This window comes from Lutjanus erythropterus, chromosome 16 (assembly GCF_056507025.1).
Source record: "Lutjanus erythropterus isolate fLutEry1 chromosome 16, fLutEry1.hap2, whole genome shotgun sequence".
Lineage (NCBI taxonomy): Eukaryota > Metazoa > Chordata > Actinopteri > Lutjaniformes > Lutjanidae > Lutjanus > Lutjanus erythropterus.
The window spans coordinates 35,254,998-35,272,682 of NC_139332.1; the positions used below are offsets into that span (position 1 = coordinate 35,254,998).

The window sequence follows — 17,685 nt, forward strand, 5'->3', positions numbered from 1 at the left end:
CTTCATCTTAAAATGAACAGTTAACACGGTTCAGATTATTTGAAGTGTGGTTGTGTGAGCTACTTATCCACAGTCAGTGTATTACCAACAACAAAACATTCTAAGACATCACCTGGACTTTTAGAAACTGAGGGACATTTTTCTGTATTTTTTGTCAGTCCACAAAGATGTTCAGTTAAATATGATATAAAACAGAGCATGAAACATAAAGATTTAATTGACAATCAAAATAGGCAAATGAGTTGCTAGATTTTGCAGATGAGTTGCTAGATTTACTAGCCCAACGTGGCATTTTACTTGCCCTGGGCATGTGGGCAGTCCTTATTGTTGAACCTTAAAAAAATTAAATATCAGTTTATATTTAGAATATTTTCACAGCTTTTTCTGACAGGAAACCACTGTTATATAAGTTAAATATCACTCTTTTCAAAGCAACCAAACTCCATAGGAGAAATCAGCTATTTTTACTCATAGAACACAAGAGTTGTTGGTCTATTGCTACCTTGATTTGTTAGGTTGTTTGTGTTATTGTGTGACTTTGGTGACTCAGAACTTTTCTTTTGAAATCCCAAAGTCACACAATAACACAAACAAACTAACAGATCGAGGCAGCGGTAGCCAAGCAACTCCTGTGTTCTTTAAGGTAAAATTGCTGGTTTTGCCAGTGGAGTTTGGTTGGTTTGGAAAAAGCAATGTCTGGCTTATTTAACAGTGATTTCCCCTTGGGAAAAAGCCGTCTTGATGACAAGGTAAAGTAGTGCAAAGTGTTCAGAATATACAGTACATGTATATTTTTCAGCTGTTCAAAATATGTATGATCATACAACCACACTTCAGATATTTAAACTATCCCAAGTCTTCACCAGCATTGCTTCTCTGTCACATGTCAGCAGAGTTTCTCAAACATTTTAAAATTCTTAAAACATGGATTACACTCATGATTTGAGCCTCTCTTGCTCTTCAACTGTCCGTCTTACTAAACCAGCTCTGAGTGACCTCAAATCTTACAGACTTACAGATCAATCACAGCTCAAGTTTGTCGCACACTTGATCAACATTTTTGTCCTTAACGAACTGAAACCGAATGTTTGAGAGAATGAAGGCAGGAGAGTGAAGCAGTTTTCTGTCGACTGCACCAACCAGAGAAAAACAGCGGGGAGAGGTGTGTCTGATTTAAAAAAAATAATAATAATAATAAAAGACACACACACAAAAAAAACAATGACTTGCTACTGTAATCACTGATATACCTCTATCATTACTTACTACTGGTCTCTTGTGTGACCTCACTTACACTTGTGTACGTTATTGTACATATAATAAAACAAAAACGTGCACACGTTCTCCCGTAGGATAAGAGAAGAGTTTGTTTTTATTTTACTTTGAGTAATTCTACTTTCCACATCTCTCTTCACATAAATCAGTATTCAGTTTGGTAAGAAATCCAGAAATTGTTGTTTGGTGTTTGGAGTCGCTGTGCAAGCCACGTATGAAGAATTGTATTCCAAAAAAGAAAAAATGCAAACATGTTTTGGCTGAAATGATTATTTCTCAATGCTCCTCAGCAAATGTCACAAAAATACGGTAGGAAAAGGTGCTGCTTTAATGTCCACCAGGTGCTTGCATTTATTTTTAAAGGAAAATAAGTAGCATAATTATTTTTTTAAGACAGATGTCATTTTTGTTCTCAGAGGGGTGGTCAAATCATTCAGTAAAAGCACCTTTTTGTTTCTAATCACTGATATGAACAAGCTTTCTCGTTCTGCACCTTTCCCAAAGCTCAAACTGTGCTTCTAGTCTCGGGAGTATTTCCAAAAAAAACCTGAAAATCTAAACAAGTTTCAGAACATTTTTCACATTTCTAAGGTCGCAAAGACGCTGTCATTTCATATGATCTTTCATATTTGTCATAATGTGGAGACGTCCTACTGATCCAAAATCTTAAACTACTGTCACGAAATAAAGACCCAGAAAACGTTTAGGAGCCGTTATGATCTGTATTAAAATGCTTTCAAGCACAACTCCTCGTCCGAGTGTTAACGTTGTTTAGACTTCCACAGCCTGAACGTCTTAAAGGGTTTGACGACAAACTCATCCTCATTATTACTGTTGTAATTACTGGTGGCAGAAAATAAGCTGCAAGGAATCCGTTTAAAGTTGTTATTGATGATGAGAAGAAAGAAAAAAAAACAAGCTGGGGTGTGATTTGATTAGAAAGCTGTGCTTTTTGACATGTTTCAACCAATGAAGGACTTTGATTATTAGTTTGATTGTTCTGAAAGCTTTTTAAAAGGTGAAAGCTGTCCATTTTTTGCCTTTTGTTTTAAAAAGAGATTTATGTAAATAAAATCATCTTTGATATTGAGTTTGGACTCTATCTAAAATATCATTAACATCACATTTAAACCTACAAGTATGTGTGGAATTTGATTTGAATCATTTCCAGATTTGGATAAGTGGAAAAATATTAGTGTTTCCAGACTAATGTCTTTATTCTGTTTTCTTAAATTTAAAATTCAGAATTTCTTCCATTTTATGACACTAGAACAGGCAGTGTTGTCAGAGTTACAGGCCTGTGTCGTATGAGGAGAATGTAGGCTGTGCTTTTGTATTTTTAATGTTAGATTCCCAAATCATGTTTTAATGGTTGTTAATTAGAAAAGTTATGATCAGTCAAGATGGAAAACCTGTGGTTTTAAACATTCATAGTTATTTACAGACTGTGTGAGCCTGAGAGGCTGAATTCTCCTTTTACAATAATTCACATCATGTTTACAATCAGGCAGGGAAACTTATTAAAATATGCCGTAATTAAGACCAGGGCAGGAAGCCTTTATGTCTGTGATCATTGTCGTTTCCATGGACACTGTGAAAATGAACTTTTTCAACACATTTTCAATTCTTATTTCTAAAAGAAACTAAAAAAAATATTTGGGAGGCCAATAATGTATTATTTGTTCAACTAGGGAAAATGAAGGGTAAATAAGAGTATAAGGTAGCACCGGTGAGTTTACTTCTTCTTTGTGCAGAGATGTTTGAGTCTGACTCAAATATATGTTTGTCACATGCAGTGTAGCCTTCAGAGTGTGGAGATGCAGGTGACTTGTTGAAGCAGTAGATGGCGCCATTTCACTATTTTGTCTTCATTTCTCAGCTGACAAATTTTAAATTACAGTTTGGCTTTTGGCGTGACAGCTTTTTAGCTCTGAAGAAAGCAGCAAAGAGTAGATGCTTGTGGAATGCCATTAAATCCAAATTAAATAAATATTCCCATGAAATAAATAAATATTCTCAGAGGAGGCTGCGGTGGATAACCAGGCCTGTTACTTCCTGGGAAATTAATGTGGCATCAGGAAATAAAAGCAAAATGGCCTTTTTATATCCACATATTCTGATGTGTTGATTTATTTAATAGCGACTTAAATTGCATTCTGTGGGATGTTCTGCTGAATTTTGTGCCGCCTCCACAACAGTACAGGTTTAAAAATGTTTTCTAATAAATCTGAGACCTTTGTCAGTAGAAGACAATAGTCGTCACAGTAGGCTGGGAATACATCAGATTATGAGTCATTTGTTGTGTAATAGATTGCTTGTTACTCATTTTTTAGGCATTTTGTTTTTGTTCTGGCTTAAATTATGAAAGGATTCCCTTCACACCTCCACAAGTGTGTCCATCTGATTCGACTCCTGCAGATGGGTGGAGGAAGTGTAGGATTTTGGGTTGTTCCAGAAGAACGTAAAGAACAGTTAGAGAAACATGGTGGTCAGTTCAAACATTGGGCCTCAATTAGAGATGCACAATAATATTGGCCTGTCATCAGTATCAACTGATAAATGCTTTAAAATTAAATATCATTATCAGTCAGAAATGAACATTTTTCCCAGTATGACAGACCGATAAACTGATGCTTTAATCATGTGTATGTGACACAAGTTTATCTGACATGGAAGTTTGTTTAAGTATCCAAAACTGTGTCCTGTTTCAATGTGTAGTGATAAACCACATCTTAATAGTTGGTTAACTTCACTTGCACTTTGGTGGAAACAGACATGTTCAGTATCAGATACTCAGTAAAGGGAATCAGTGTCAGAAACTTTCTCTCACAGTGTGATTTAAGCCTACAGACCATCTGATCAGATCTGACAGAAGTCACCAGCCAAACACATGTAGACCTGAATATATCATGTGTGTATGTGTTTATATACAGATGGTACAGATAAATCATGTCTCTGTGATTCACTGCACAATCTGACATGACTTAAAAATGAATACTGTACAATCTGAGACAGATTGCATCCAAGATTTTATTAGACTCATCTCACACAGTGTGACATTCAATTAATCTGTCATGTCTCTGTTATAGCACAGAGTGTAGAGGCGTAAAGACTTCACCTCAACTTCAGTATTATGAATTGGAGATGAAGATAAGCTGTCTGACTGACTCCTGCCCAAAGCTTCCTCTGTGCAGATATCATGCAAAATACTATTTCACACTTTACAGCATAATATAGGGAACCATCAAAGTAAATTAAAAATGCAGGAAATATTTTCTTAAAGCACAGCTGCTCTATTTGCAAACAGATTATTATTATTATTATTATTATTATTATTATTATTATTATTATTAATTTGTAGCTATAAAATGAAGGGAAAAAACAAATATTGGATTTAATAGATCCCTTTAGATCTACAGATATACTAAAAAGGACTGATAACATGCCCCAAAATCAGCACATGCCTATTTTCTTTGAATAATAATGGTTAAAAAAAAGTTTATTGAACAAATTGCACATCAAACATTTTTTATTTTTTAGTTGCAGTATTTACATACATAGGCTACTACAGGCAACACATACCCTTACAGGTATTTTGGCCTTATCATATTGTTACAAAATTTAAGTTTTTATGTACTGTTCAAAAATCTCACAGTAAAAAGAAGCCTTTGGTTTGTAAACTTATATCTATGTAATATTTAATTTGACCTGAATAATCAGTAGATGTCTGTTATATACCTTTTCCTTAATTTCTCTGCCATAGGTAAAGAAACTGAATATAACATGCTGATAAAATAATGTCAAATCTTTTTACTTTATTTTTTGCTCTATTTTTTGTCTGTCAATTTGTTAAAATTTGTCAACACAATAAGCAACAATAACATTTTAAATAATAAAAACTGAAACACCATACCAAATTAAAAACAAAGCATTAAAACGAAATAAAATTAAAAACTAATGAAAAATACAAAAACATTTCATAACCTACTCACGTTGAAACGGTTTTTGTTACTTAATTTAATGTGAAAATTGTGACGGGAAGCAGTGTGTTTTATTGTGAAAGGTGTCGCCGGATGTGTAGGTTTTTTTTTAGTCCGGCTAACTTGACTGCTGCCTTAGTTCTTGTACGGCTTTAGCTTGAACTTCATGTGAGAACTCCTGACCGCCGAGTTTAGCAGATCATGAGACAGTTTGGACGGCGGACAGCGGCACGAGAACAAGAAATGTTCGTCTGTTTGAAAGTTAAAACGAGTTTTAGAGAACCCGCCACTAAAAGTCAGCGGATTATTTTCTGTTGAGGTCGATAATCGAGCTGCTAGTAGGAGCGAAGAAGAGTCAACTTCTGTCCGAGCCGCGCGACACCTGAAGCGGGGAGACGACGACGGAGGTCGCGCTCAAAAAGAAACCCCAGCGGATTTTCCAGTTTACAGACTCGGTGTTTTACTTATTTATTTCACCACAATGCTGAAGCTCTGCCTACAGAGAGCTCTCAGACCGGCTGTGCTGAAGTTACCGTCGGGACTGAAGGGGCGGCACACACCGAGCTGCAGTCTGGGAACACACGGGAGGAACGAGCCGAGGGAGCCGCTCAACTCCCCGAAGAGAGCCAAAGAGTTCATCTACCGGCTGCAGCCCAAAGAGAGGACGTGTTTACTGAGGGAGCTGCAGAGCTTCGAGTCCATAGCCATCGCTCAAGGTAAGAAAGACAGAAGGACACAGGTCAAAGGTGAAGCTCTGAGGATGAATGGCAAGTCACAGGGGGCAGCGAGGCAACGATATCGGTACTGATCGATATCGATCATGTGCGCTTTTAGCTCAGCCTTGGTACAAGTGCAGGTGTTGTTTTAAGTCAGGGGTGGACAACATGTGTCCCCTCAGCAGGTGATTTCACTGAGCTCGTGAAGCACTGGGTGGAGTCTTTGTTTGAATGGAAACCTGTAGACTGTTGGCCCGTAAAGACACACGATGGGCCACACCTGTCACAGGTGAACCAGGTGTTAATTGGTTTATATTTGAAGGTGCGGTCCGTTAAAATGTGGCTCTTTGGTAACATCAGACGGCAGCTGTAGACACGGAAAGAATTAGTTGTTAAAGAGGTGTCAAGATCGACTTGTTTGTTTGTCGTTTACACATAAAGAGAAGCGGTGTGTCGTATCTTCACGATATATTGACATTCTTTTCATGATAGAAAAAAGTTCATATCGTCATAAATATTGCAATATTATCCAACATGATTGAATGAATGAGAGATTTCATGAGTGCTGATATATACAACAACATCACTGAGACTCTTAACTACATTCCTTACATGGCTTTGTTAAGTGCTCGGTTATACAGTTACAGCATTCTAATGTCGGTTATTTCTGTATAACAGACCGTTGTTATGAATAACAGACCGTTGTTATGGACACAGTTCTGATCATAGATTCTGGAGGAACAATAAAATCATTGTTAAATCACCAAAATCATTTTAAAATTAATAATTTGTCAAAATTTGTGTTTTTTGTATGTAGCCACGTAAATAGAAAAAAGAAAAAAAATAGTATTTTGTGTTTTATACTAGTATTTAATTCTAGTATTGTGACAACTCTGTACCACATACATACCTACAACATGACAATAAAACAAGTGGTACAAACATCAACATCAGCTTTAACACAAAGTCAGATATATCAGGACTCTGACTGGGATGTTTGGTGAAGTGAATAGTAGTAATTATGAGAAGTTTTCAGTTTGTTTTCTTTCTTTTTTTTTTTTTTTTTTTTTTTTTTTTTTACCTGGCCAACAAATAGAATGACAAAAAACCCCTCCACATCTGGTATGTTTTTTTTTTTTTTTTTTTCACAGATTAAACCTGGATTGATCTGTGAAATGCTGCTCCTGTGGTCTGGAAAGTTAAAAAAAACATCATATACCAGAGAAATAACTGGCCCTGTTCTGTATTTACAAACCACCAGCTGAAATATGTGGCTTGTTTTATGCCAGTGAAGTTTTACTTCAATTGAAATGATCAATAGTGGCACATAAACACCTCATGAACACCACATAAACCTCGTGATGTGTGTGTGAATGCTTTGTTTGAGACCAATTCCTTTTTTTTTTTTTTTTTGCAGTGTGTATGTGTGAGTGTGAGTGTGTACTGTCTTCGGGGTGTGTACAGTCAGGCGAGTGTGTAGCATGTGTGTATATTTCCTCTTTGAGTCACCAGAGGGTATTTTCTGTTTGCTTGAAAAAAAAAAAATTCTCAACATGGACCAAACCAAAACCAGAGTGACTCATCTGAGGACTGAAAATAGAAAAATGAGCTGCAGAGTCAGGAGAAGAAAGATCTGAGTAATAAAGTCCTGAAGAGAGACTCGGAGAATCTCAAGTCCTGGAAAGAGCCTAAGAAAACAAAACTTTTATATTAAAGTTAATAATAAAATATGAAATTGGAAAGATTTAGGTGTCAAAATATTAGTTCTAATTAAATCAAGTGCATTTGTAGATAGAACTTCCCATAGTCAGTGTCTTACCTACAGTAGATGACACATTTTAGAAGCCTAAAAAAATCGATGTTAAATAAGTTTACGCAATATCTGGAATAATTTCACCACTTTTTCTGAAGATGAATTTGGCGACCGCTTTGTGTGTTTCACCACCTTGCGGCGCCGTCACTGCTGTGGTGACACGTCGTGTCAGCCACTCTCGGTTTCCGCTGGTTGTGTCTAAAGGGGAAACCCAAATTATCACGAGATTTTACAGGTTCATTTCAGTCAAAATGTTCACGGGTCTGGGGTTCCCTTCTCGACACCGTCTGCTGTTGCCTGCTGACAGTGACAGATGGATAACTGGATTGACCTTAAACAGCAGCTCTCAGTACCTGAAGGCTCCTGCTAGGATGGTGATATTAATGTTCAGATTTTACAGAGTAGTTAGATGTTGCATGTCATAATAGCTAGAAATACGTAGTGGAGAAAAGAAAAAATGGAGCACCTCCACCATGTTTAAGTGATGAAGCACTGTGTAATTAATATTAAAATATATATGGATTATTATTCCTCATTGGGCATTGAAGATTTTCAGGAGCAAAGTTCCTTTTTGTTAATATTTTTGATCCACTCTGACACATGTTGGTCGTCTGTACACTCAGTGAATCTCTGTAGAGTCTCTGCTCGCAGACAGCAGCTCTCTTCATCAAGAAAAGGTGTGTGTATTTTACATTCTGCGTTTTTTCCAATATCAAAGTTTGACTGGACTGTTGGAGCAGCCAAACTGCACAGGCACTTCACAACTTCCTAGACATTGTTGTCAAATGTAATGTTATGTAAAAAGTAAGTGCAAAAGAAGAAAATTGTAAAGTCATTCAAGCAGCAATGGTGGCTTGTTAACTTCTGATACTTTACCAGATTCACCTATAAAAGCTAAATATCACCCTCCGCAAGGTATAATTACTATTTTAGGTCCTATATTTGGATTATATAATGTTATTATATACCATTATATAATCCAATTAACATATAACATTTCCTCTTTGAAAAGACTGTTTGATGGCGAGGTAAAGAGTTTTGCTGCTGAACCTGTTCACAGCAGACCTGACTTCTTACTTGAAAGCCTCCGTTTTGTCATGTTTTATGTTTTAGTGTTTGTTTTGTAGGTTAACCTGTTGAATTTTGCGCTAGCATGTTGCTAATGTGACTGTTCTCACAGGTTAAGGTTGATGTTGGGATGATATTGTAATGCTGACGGACGGTCAAAAGAACCTGTGAGAACGTTAAACCTCATTTGACGAGCTTGAGCTGTGTTGGCTGTGGTGTTTTACAGAAGCTGGCTGGTTCTGCTCTTTACTCCTTGTTGCCACTGTGTGTGTGTGTGTGTTTGTGTTGCTGCTGCATGTAAACTGACTTGATAGACATGCCCTGCAGGTAATGATAGAGCTACATGTGAAAAAAGAAGTGGTCAAATTGCAGGAATTCATTTGCTTTGCAACACTGATTAGCTTTGATTAGCACCCATTCAGTCTGCAGTTAGAGTCACTCAGCGCACTGTGGCTGATTTAATTAAAACAAGAAAACATGCAGCTTTTTCCCCCATCGACCATTCAATTGGTTGAAAAGTTAGTAGAATTTCAGTTGACAGAGATTTTCTTTGTTTCCCTACTAAACTTAAATAAACACCCACACAGCTGTTAAACCCTGCGGGTAATCGTTGCAACACTTGATTTTTGTCTGTCTGGGTGAGAAACTTGCTGTAAGAGCAAAAGTGAGTGATGTCAGCAAGTGCTTCTGGTGAGCAAGTCAGCTAACAACAACGACAACGTCATCATGCATCAGAGATGTTTCACTGTGGCCGTGGTCATATACCAATTTGGTAGACATCACCCACCCTTACCTCATATACCTCCGCTTCAGATAATCCAAACTAACCCTTTAAAATAACTGACAGTCAGGGGAGTCCACAGACTTGCAGAAGTCACTTTCCCCTCACAAACTACAGAACAAGGTGCACCTGCAGTGAGCTCACCAGGTGCTCTGCATCCTCTGTGTCTGATGGTGCGTTTACTGTCCTCCTCGCCTCTGCAGTATCCCACTCTTCTCCTCCTCCTTGTTGTCAGATAATGCTGAAACTGTAAAAAGATGCTCTGCCAAGATTTTAAAGAGTTTGTGCCTTCAGACCGGCTCCCTGTCACTTTGTTGTGTAACACATTGTTCTCATTAGCACTGTTCACCCAAATTCCTTTTTTTCGGGGTGTTATGTAAGATGATGTGTAAGCTGATTTTTAGGAAATGATTGTTGTTGTTTCCCTTTTCAGGCTGCTAATCTCTCCGCCCACCATGCTACAGCATTTTATCTATAAATGGAATGTATCTGCAGTGTTGGCTCGCCTGTGGGGTCAAGAAAACTTATCCTGAGTCCCCACCCAGTCACTGTCAAATACTTCCTCAGAGAGACTGTTGTGTAAGAAAGTTTATGATGGAAAGGGTCTTCTCTCTACATGAATATGGAAGGATTTAAAACCTGATTGATGGATTGATTTGTTAAAGCTACAAAAAGGAGTTTTTAACTAGTTATGAAACTGTCTCAATTAGGGCTGCAACTAATTATTTTTATAGTTGATAATTGGTTGGTATTTTCTTGATTAATCACTTAATAGTTGTTTGTTTTACAATGTCAGAAAAGGCTGAAAAATGTCAGTCAGTGTCCTCTGAAGACCAAGATGATGCCCTCAAATATAACTCTGTGGACACTGTCAGAGAGGAGCAAAGAAATAAGAAAATATTCACATTTAAGAAGCTGAAATCAGAGGATTGGAAATCTGTAATAATATCGATAAAATCAATTATTTTATTTTTTACATCATATTTTGTGGTTGTAGCAATGGAAACACTACTACAACAGAATGAGAAGTTCCTTGTACTAGCTTTAATTGCAAAAGTTCTAATCAGTGAGTGTGGTCTTAAATATTAATGGCTGTTTACAGACTGTGTGGGCTAAAAAAAGAGGAGCCTAAAAAGGAAAACCCTAATTCTCTTTGACAGTAATTCACTGCAATAATTAAGAACATTGTGTATGATGGAAGAGTGGCATTAAAATGTGCCAGAGACTGGGCTTTTATGGCCAAAATATTTCTGTGGTGGCCCATGAAATTGGTGCTTTTCCCCCAGTGGCTGGCTGCTCCATATCCCTGTGGAAAACCCTCTTTTTAAGTTTAATTTTTAGTGATGAAGTTGTTACAAAAGTAAACTTGCCATCTTTTCTACATAAAGAAACTACGTCTTTATGGCTGCGTCCAGTTACGGTGGGACAGACGGCATGAAAATTTAGTAATTTACTACCTTTACTTGGGTGCCAATTTGACAGTTATTGCGATTCTTCAGTATTGTGAATTATTACAATTTTCGTTTGCTTTTGTTAAGACCTGTCCATGTGAAAAAGTTGAATTATACACTTTGAAAGGTTGTGTATCATTATTCATGTTTCCAACAACACTGGACATCACATATGAGTCAGTCTTTGATTTTTATTTAGAACCGTTTGCTCTATTAGAGAATTTACAGCATGTTATTTTAGAGAAATATAAGTATATATATAATATTCTGGAATAGCCTTAAAATATCAAGATGTAATTTATAAGCCATATTGCCCAGCTTTTTGAGTATCCCCTCAAACCAGAAACATTTCGTAGAAATTATCATCTGGAAGACAAACATTTGGACTGATCTTTTTATTGTCTTGGGTTATAAGACATTTATTTTATGAAGACTTTCTTCTCTCCGCCTCCTCCTCATCAGTGCCGTTGAGCTGCTGTGAGAATTAACGGGTTATAATCCCACTGAGCGTCCAGGCTGTTTGATCCCCAGAAAGTTTTAAAGGTCACAAAAATGTGTTGATGTTGTTTTTATTTTTTTATCCAGTAAAAACGGTTAATGTCAGGCTGGCAGCAGAGAGCTATGAGCTCCTCTTGAGAGAGTTTGACACAAACAACTTAATTTCCTCTCTGTATTACAGGGACGCACCACAGTTTCAGTCATTATCCTCATTACTTTCATTCTCTGGTACTGGAAGCTTTAATTCAGGGAACAAAACATCCTAGTACAGCGTACCTTTTAGAAGAAGAATTAAAGAGGCTGAAAGAACATAATTATAATATTGATGAGACTGTTCCTGGTACAAAAATAAAACAAAACAATAGTGCTTTTACAGATACAACAATGACTGTCAGGGACAAAATACACAAGGACAGACAAATACAAAAACAAACAAAACAAGAAAAACATAATGAGGTACAAAACTTAACGTGACATATAAATGGTCATGATTATAATAATTGTGTTGACTTCATGTAATTACTTTTTTTAATTAAAAGGGAAGATCTGTTATTGTGTGTGTATAGAATAATGAAAAGTAGAATTTATTATTAATAATAATAATTATATTCAAAGTGTAAATGCCTTGACATTGAAAAAATATTAATTAATAAATTCAAGGCTTTCCACAAGGATATGGACTCAGCCAGTCAGAAAAAGTAGCCAGCTCAGGGGGTCCAGGGGTCTAAATTATTGCATATTTAATGATAATACAGGATGTATAAATAAACATAATTTTTATGCAGATCTTTGTCACAAATGATAACAAAGATCTGTAATGGAGGCAGAATATCTTAGTTTAACAATAAATTTTATTGTCCAAAATGACATCAGGACACTGAAACAGTAAGCTTTCACCGGTATTTTTAGTAATAGTAAATAAAAACACAGAGCAAAATATCACACACACATAAAGCTCACAAAAACAATCTGCATTGTGTTCTGCTAGGTTTTTGTATTCTGGTCAGACTGTTCATACAGTTACAGTTTAAACAATCTCAGTGTAAATGTGTTGACATTTTGTAAGAAGAAAATGCACAAATATGAATGAATGCATTCAGGGCTTTTAACAGTAGCCAGCTGGAGGGGCCTGGGGTATTAATTATTGCTTGTTTTAATGAATTTGCCTGTGGGCAGCAAGCAGCGATGATTTAATGATGAACGCTCGCTTTGTTTAACAAAACGGGAGGAAATTTCTCAATTAACAGGATTTGGGGCTGTAAGTATTTTCATTATCCATTGCATTGCTGATTATTTTTGTGATAAATTGATTAGTTGTTTGGTCCTTAAAATGTCAGAAAATGGTGAAAAATGTCGATCGATGTTTTCCAAGGCACAAGATGACATCCTCAAATGTCTTGTTTTGTCCACAACCCTAAGATACTCAGTTATCTGTCAGACAGAACTGAAGACACCAGAAAATGTTCACATATAAGAGGCTGAAATTAGTTTTTTTTTTTTCTTAAAAAAGTACTCAAACCGATGAATAGTCAAGTCAGCTTTATTTACCTGAACTGTACATTTACTGACACAGTGACAACTTACTGCATGCTGCACACACATCACACCCTGCCCTATTCCTTAAAGCCTCTGAAAACATGGCTTGAAATAGTAAAATGATAATATGATACCAAAGTTTAGCTTCTCATTAAGAATCCACAAAAATCTGAATGAAAGCTATCAGAAAACCTGCTTCAAAAACGGCTCACTTTGCTCTTTAGACCATTCTTCAAGACGGTTTGGACGTGTCAGCTCACATTTGGGTTAAATCTGATTTCAAGTACATTTTATATGCTTAGTATGATGTATGCAAGACCCAGAATTACATGGTTAGAAGACTATTGAGAATTTGGGTTTACAGAGGTTTTAAAGGAGCTAATTTGGACTGTATAAATAAACAAGTCAAAGCAGACAGTTACAAGGTTACTGTAGTCCATGTCACTACCTTCTTAGATTTCCCACCTTAACTTGATTCCTCTCAATAACTTGGTTTCTTCTGTAAACACAGTCTAAAGTAAATAAATATATATGAGTTCAGAGTGCTTATGTATTTTTTAGTGGGACAGTGCAGCACCCCTGTTTGCAGCTCTGTGCAGCATATTAATTAGGCCGCCCAGTGTAGGGATCAGTTTGGCTCTTACTAACAAGCATATGTCTGACAACCAACCCCCCCCCCCCCCTTTTACTTTCTCCACTAATGAGCTAAATGCCATTGAAAAACAGTGAGGGAATCTGAAGCCTTTAACTGTGGAGTCGGTCTGACACCGAGCCGAGCTGCAGGCTCATTAAAACATTACATCTACATTTCAGACGTTTAGCGGACGCTCTCAACTCGAGGGGCTCATCATGGATGTAAAAATAGAGGAAATGTGAGGTCGCATTAAGCCCAGATTGTGTGACATGTTGTAAAGGCTTTTGTCACATCAGATATTCTGACTTGTCAGCAGGTGTAATTTAGCATCAGTGAATGAAACATCAGGCTTCAGGGTACGTCTCAGGACTCTGGTATTTATGCAGGCTGACTCACTGGCACGGTGACATTCCTAGATGGATTGGAGACACAGTTCAGAGATGTTAAAGATATGTCTGAAGTAGTTTAAACAGTGTCACTGTGACATTTTCTGTTCAGCAGACAGCACTGAGATGTTTTTATCCCCTGTAAAGTCTGCCAGCACATATCTTACAATTCTTTAATAGTCTAACTTAAATCCTTATCAAAGCTTTGTTTATGTGAAGAAAATATGGTATATCATTTAGGGTCTGTGACGGCATGGACACACTTGTTGAGCCATTACGATTAATAAGAGTGAACAACCTGTGTTGATGTGTCTCCTCAAACACCTCATCCAGACTCAATAGTATTTGATGAATATTTAATAGTCAGTGTTTTATTATGAACATCCAATTTAATTTTTACAATAAAAGTTGCAAAAATGTTTGTGAATGCTGTCAATTACAGTTCTTAGAAAGACTGAAAATCGGAATCGGCCAAAATCGGATTTGGCAGGTCAGACCCTTAAAAAGAAAAAATCGGAATCGGCCAAGAAAATTGAAATCGGTGCATCTCTAATTGTTGTCCTTGATGAATCTGTCACTCATTTTCTTGATTTATCGATTAGTTGTTTGATCCCTACAACAGTGAAAAATGTTGGCCTGTATTTCCCAGAGTCCACGACGATGTACACAAATGTCTTGTTTTGTCCACAACTCAAAAATATTCAGTTTACTATCAGAGAGGAGTAAAGAAACCAGAAAATAGAATAGAAAATCAGAGACTTTGGACTTTTATTATTTAAAAAAATCAAACTGATTAATCAATGATCAAAATGGTTGGAGATTAATAATTGATTCATAACTGATTGATTCATTGGTGTAGCTCTAATAAGATTCCACATTTCCCTTTAATTTGTCTCTTTCCTGTAGAATCTTGTAATCTTGCAAAACTTAATGGCGTGATGCATGTGCGAAGTCTGGTCATAGATGTCTAGGATTTTGAAGTTCTTCAAATTGAAAATTGAAACAATCCTGGCACGTCATAATACAATTTCATTGGAACTTAGAGACGGGAGACAAAAAGAAATCATCCCCGTTTGTTTATCAGACTGAAATCTGAGAGAGACACTGGCAGCAGGAAAGAGGAGGGAGAAAACCAGAATACCCCTGAGAAAACACTGGAACAACATTAACGAAGCACATTTAAGGTTTGTCTCATTAACACTCCACCGTCTGCACACTCACTCAGTTCTCAGATATCCTGTAAGTCAGGAGTATTGAGTGGTAACAGTTTGTTTACTCTCCACAGTAATTTGTCTGAAATGTCACACGGCTAATACATTGTTCTCACCAACGATGCTCCAGAGAGTCGTCTTGGTTTTCATTTAATTGAATTGGCTATTGATGCCGTCATCATGCGGTGACAAATAAAGAGGAGGGTAGATGAAGTGCTGCAGTTACAAAAACCACCAGGGAAAATGTGTTTCTGACTATCATCCATTCATCCATCCTCTCCTCCCTTGGAAAGACTGTTTTCATGTATCTGACGACTGCAGCAGATGAGATGTGACAGGTGTAAAGGTCTCCTGTCACACTTTTCAACCTGCATTAGTTTAACACAAAAATGAGAGAGTGAGGAACCTGGCGATGATCTGAAGACAGATTTTTGCTGTTGCAGTTCCTTGGAGTGAGTCACAGGAGAAGGAAAAGCTGAGCTGCTCACTGGCTAGAGCTCAGTGATGTCATCATAATCAATCTGTTAGTTAGCTGGGCTAGCAAGTTAGCATATCACTTGGTAAGGCAAATGACAATTATTGAAACGACTTTAAAGATATTTGAGCGGTCCAGTAAATACATTTAACATCAACTAGAGAGAACAACAACATGAACAACTGAAGAAATCCAGTTATTTTGTAACATGTGCCTGACAGCACATTGTCTGTGCTTTCTAGTCTGCAACGAAGCCAGAAACCTAGCAGACAGTGGAGTGACATGAAGGAAGGAAACTTGCGTACAAACTCTGAAAAAAAAAAAAAATCAAAATAAATATCTGAATAAAAACATCTAAAAATGAAGAATTCATTCAAAACAAGGTTAAAAACACTGTTAAGGTAACTGTTTTTGAGTCAATTCTTAATGTAAACATTAATATTTTTAATAGTCCACCAGGTTAGAAGTTTGTCCTTGTGCAGTTTACAGCATTAGTTCTCTGAGAATCTCTTTCATATCCAAGCAAAACTGGCTTTGTAACAGAAATATCTCTAAATATCTAATCAAACTGATTTGGGTGATCTGAATCGATACCCAGCCTTAGCAGCAAAGAGGTTCACAGAGCAGAACCAGCCATCTTTTTATCAACACCACAGCTAACACAGCTCGCGCTGCAGTATAAACTTTCACAAAATGCAACACAACTGCAGCAAACAGTTACAGCATCCAAGTGACTGCTGTCATTCTTTACTTGGCTTCATATGAGGCTTAACGTTTCCACAGTTTGTCTTGACTTCCCCTCAATATTACAACTTTAGTCCAACATCGCCCCAGTCTGTCGTAGCAGCCACATTAGCAACAACACGCTCATGTCAAATTCAACAGGATAATCTGCCAAATAAACACTAAAACAAATAAAACATGACAAAACATGCAGCTTTCAATCTTGAAATCGAATCACAAACATTGAGCTTAAAACATTACTGACAGGCAATTGTCATGAACGCAGTAAAATCCACACACGTTGTCATCAAAAATAAACTTTTTGTCCTGTCTGAGGCTGGGGGTTAATGCACTTTGGCATGGTGTGAATTAGTTTAGAGCCAGTGAATGTTTAACCTGTCACTCAGAAATAAAATAGGTCCGTGTATGTCCCACCCTTGATAATAATTGATTAAGAAGCTTCTCTCTGTTTAAAAATTAACACCAGTGACTGTCCAACTAGTGAAAATTTGGACAGGGAAGAGTATATCAATCAACCAGAAGGTGTCAGCCCAACAAAATAGTTGATTTAATAGTTGACGATCGATTAATTTACTTATCGCTGCAGGTTCAGATCTCACGCTCCGTCTATCACTTGCAATCAGTCGCAAATAAGACCCCAGGATACTTGAACTCCTTCGCCTGGGGGGGGACAACTCACATCTGACCCAGAGGCAGCAATCAAACCCCACAATATGAATGAACAAATGCATCAGTATCTACAGCATTACTCACAAAAACGTTTGGGAGAGAAAACATTTAGTAATGAGTATATCCCTCAGGTAACACAGTCCAATAAGCTCAGAAATTGTTGGGATCTAAAAGAAAAACATTGAGGTGTCGAGTAACCATTGGCTCAGAGTCCATCACAATTTGCATGTTCTCTGAAGCATGGAAAGTGATTTTAAATGAGTTTCATGAGGCCACTCATCCCTGCAAACTTCTCTGTGCATAATGAACTTGAGAGAGTTTCTCTGAATTGGTTGTCACTGTTTAATGTGGAGCTAATTCTGCAGTTTTGCACCAACACCTTGAGAACGAGTCCTAAAAACAGGAATACATAAATATTAAAATGTTTATATACAATATCAGCATTTTC

The 17,685-nt window shown here is 37.0% G+C and overlaps 1 protein-coding gene across 1 annotated transcript in view; it reads left to right on the plus strand.

The window, feature by feature from the left end:
• Positions 1 to 5,364: 5,364 nt before the first annotated feature.
• tmem65 (transmembrane protein 65) overlaps positions 5,365 to 17,685 on the plus strand; it is a 42,098-nt gene continuing 29,777 nt past the window's right edge. The window contains exon 1 of the mRNA XM_084738895.1: positions 5,365 to 5,971. Coding sequence (XP_084595021.1) covers positions 5,737 to 5,971 — 235 coding nt within the window. The 5' untranslated portion in view covers positions 5,365 to 5,736. The remainder of the gene's footprint in view (positions 5,972 to 17,685) is intronic.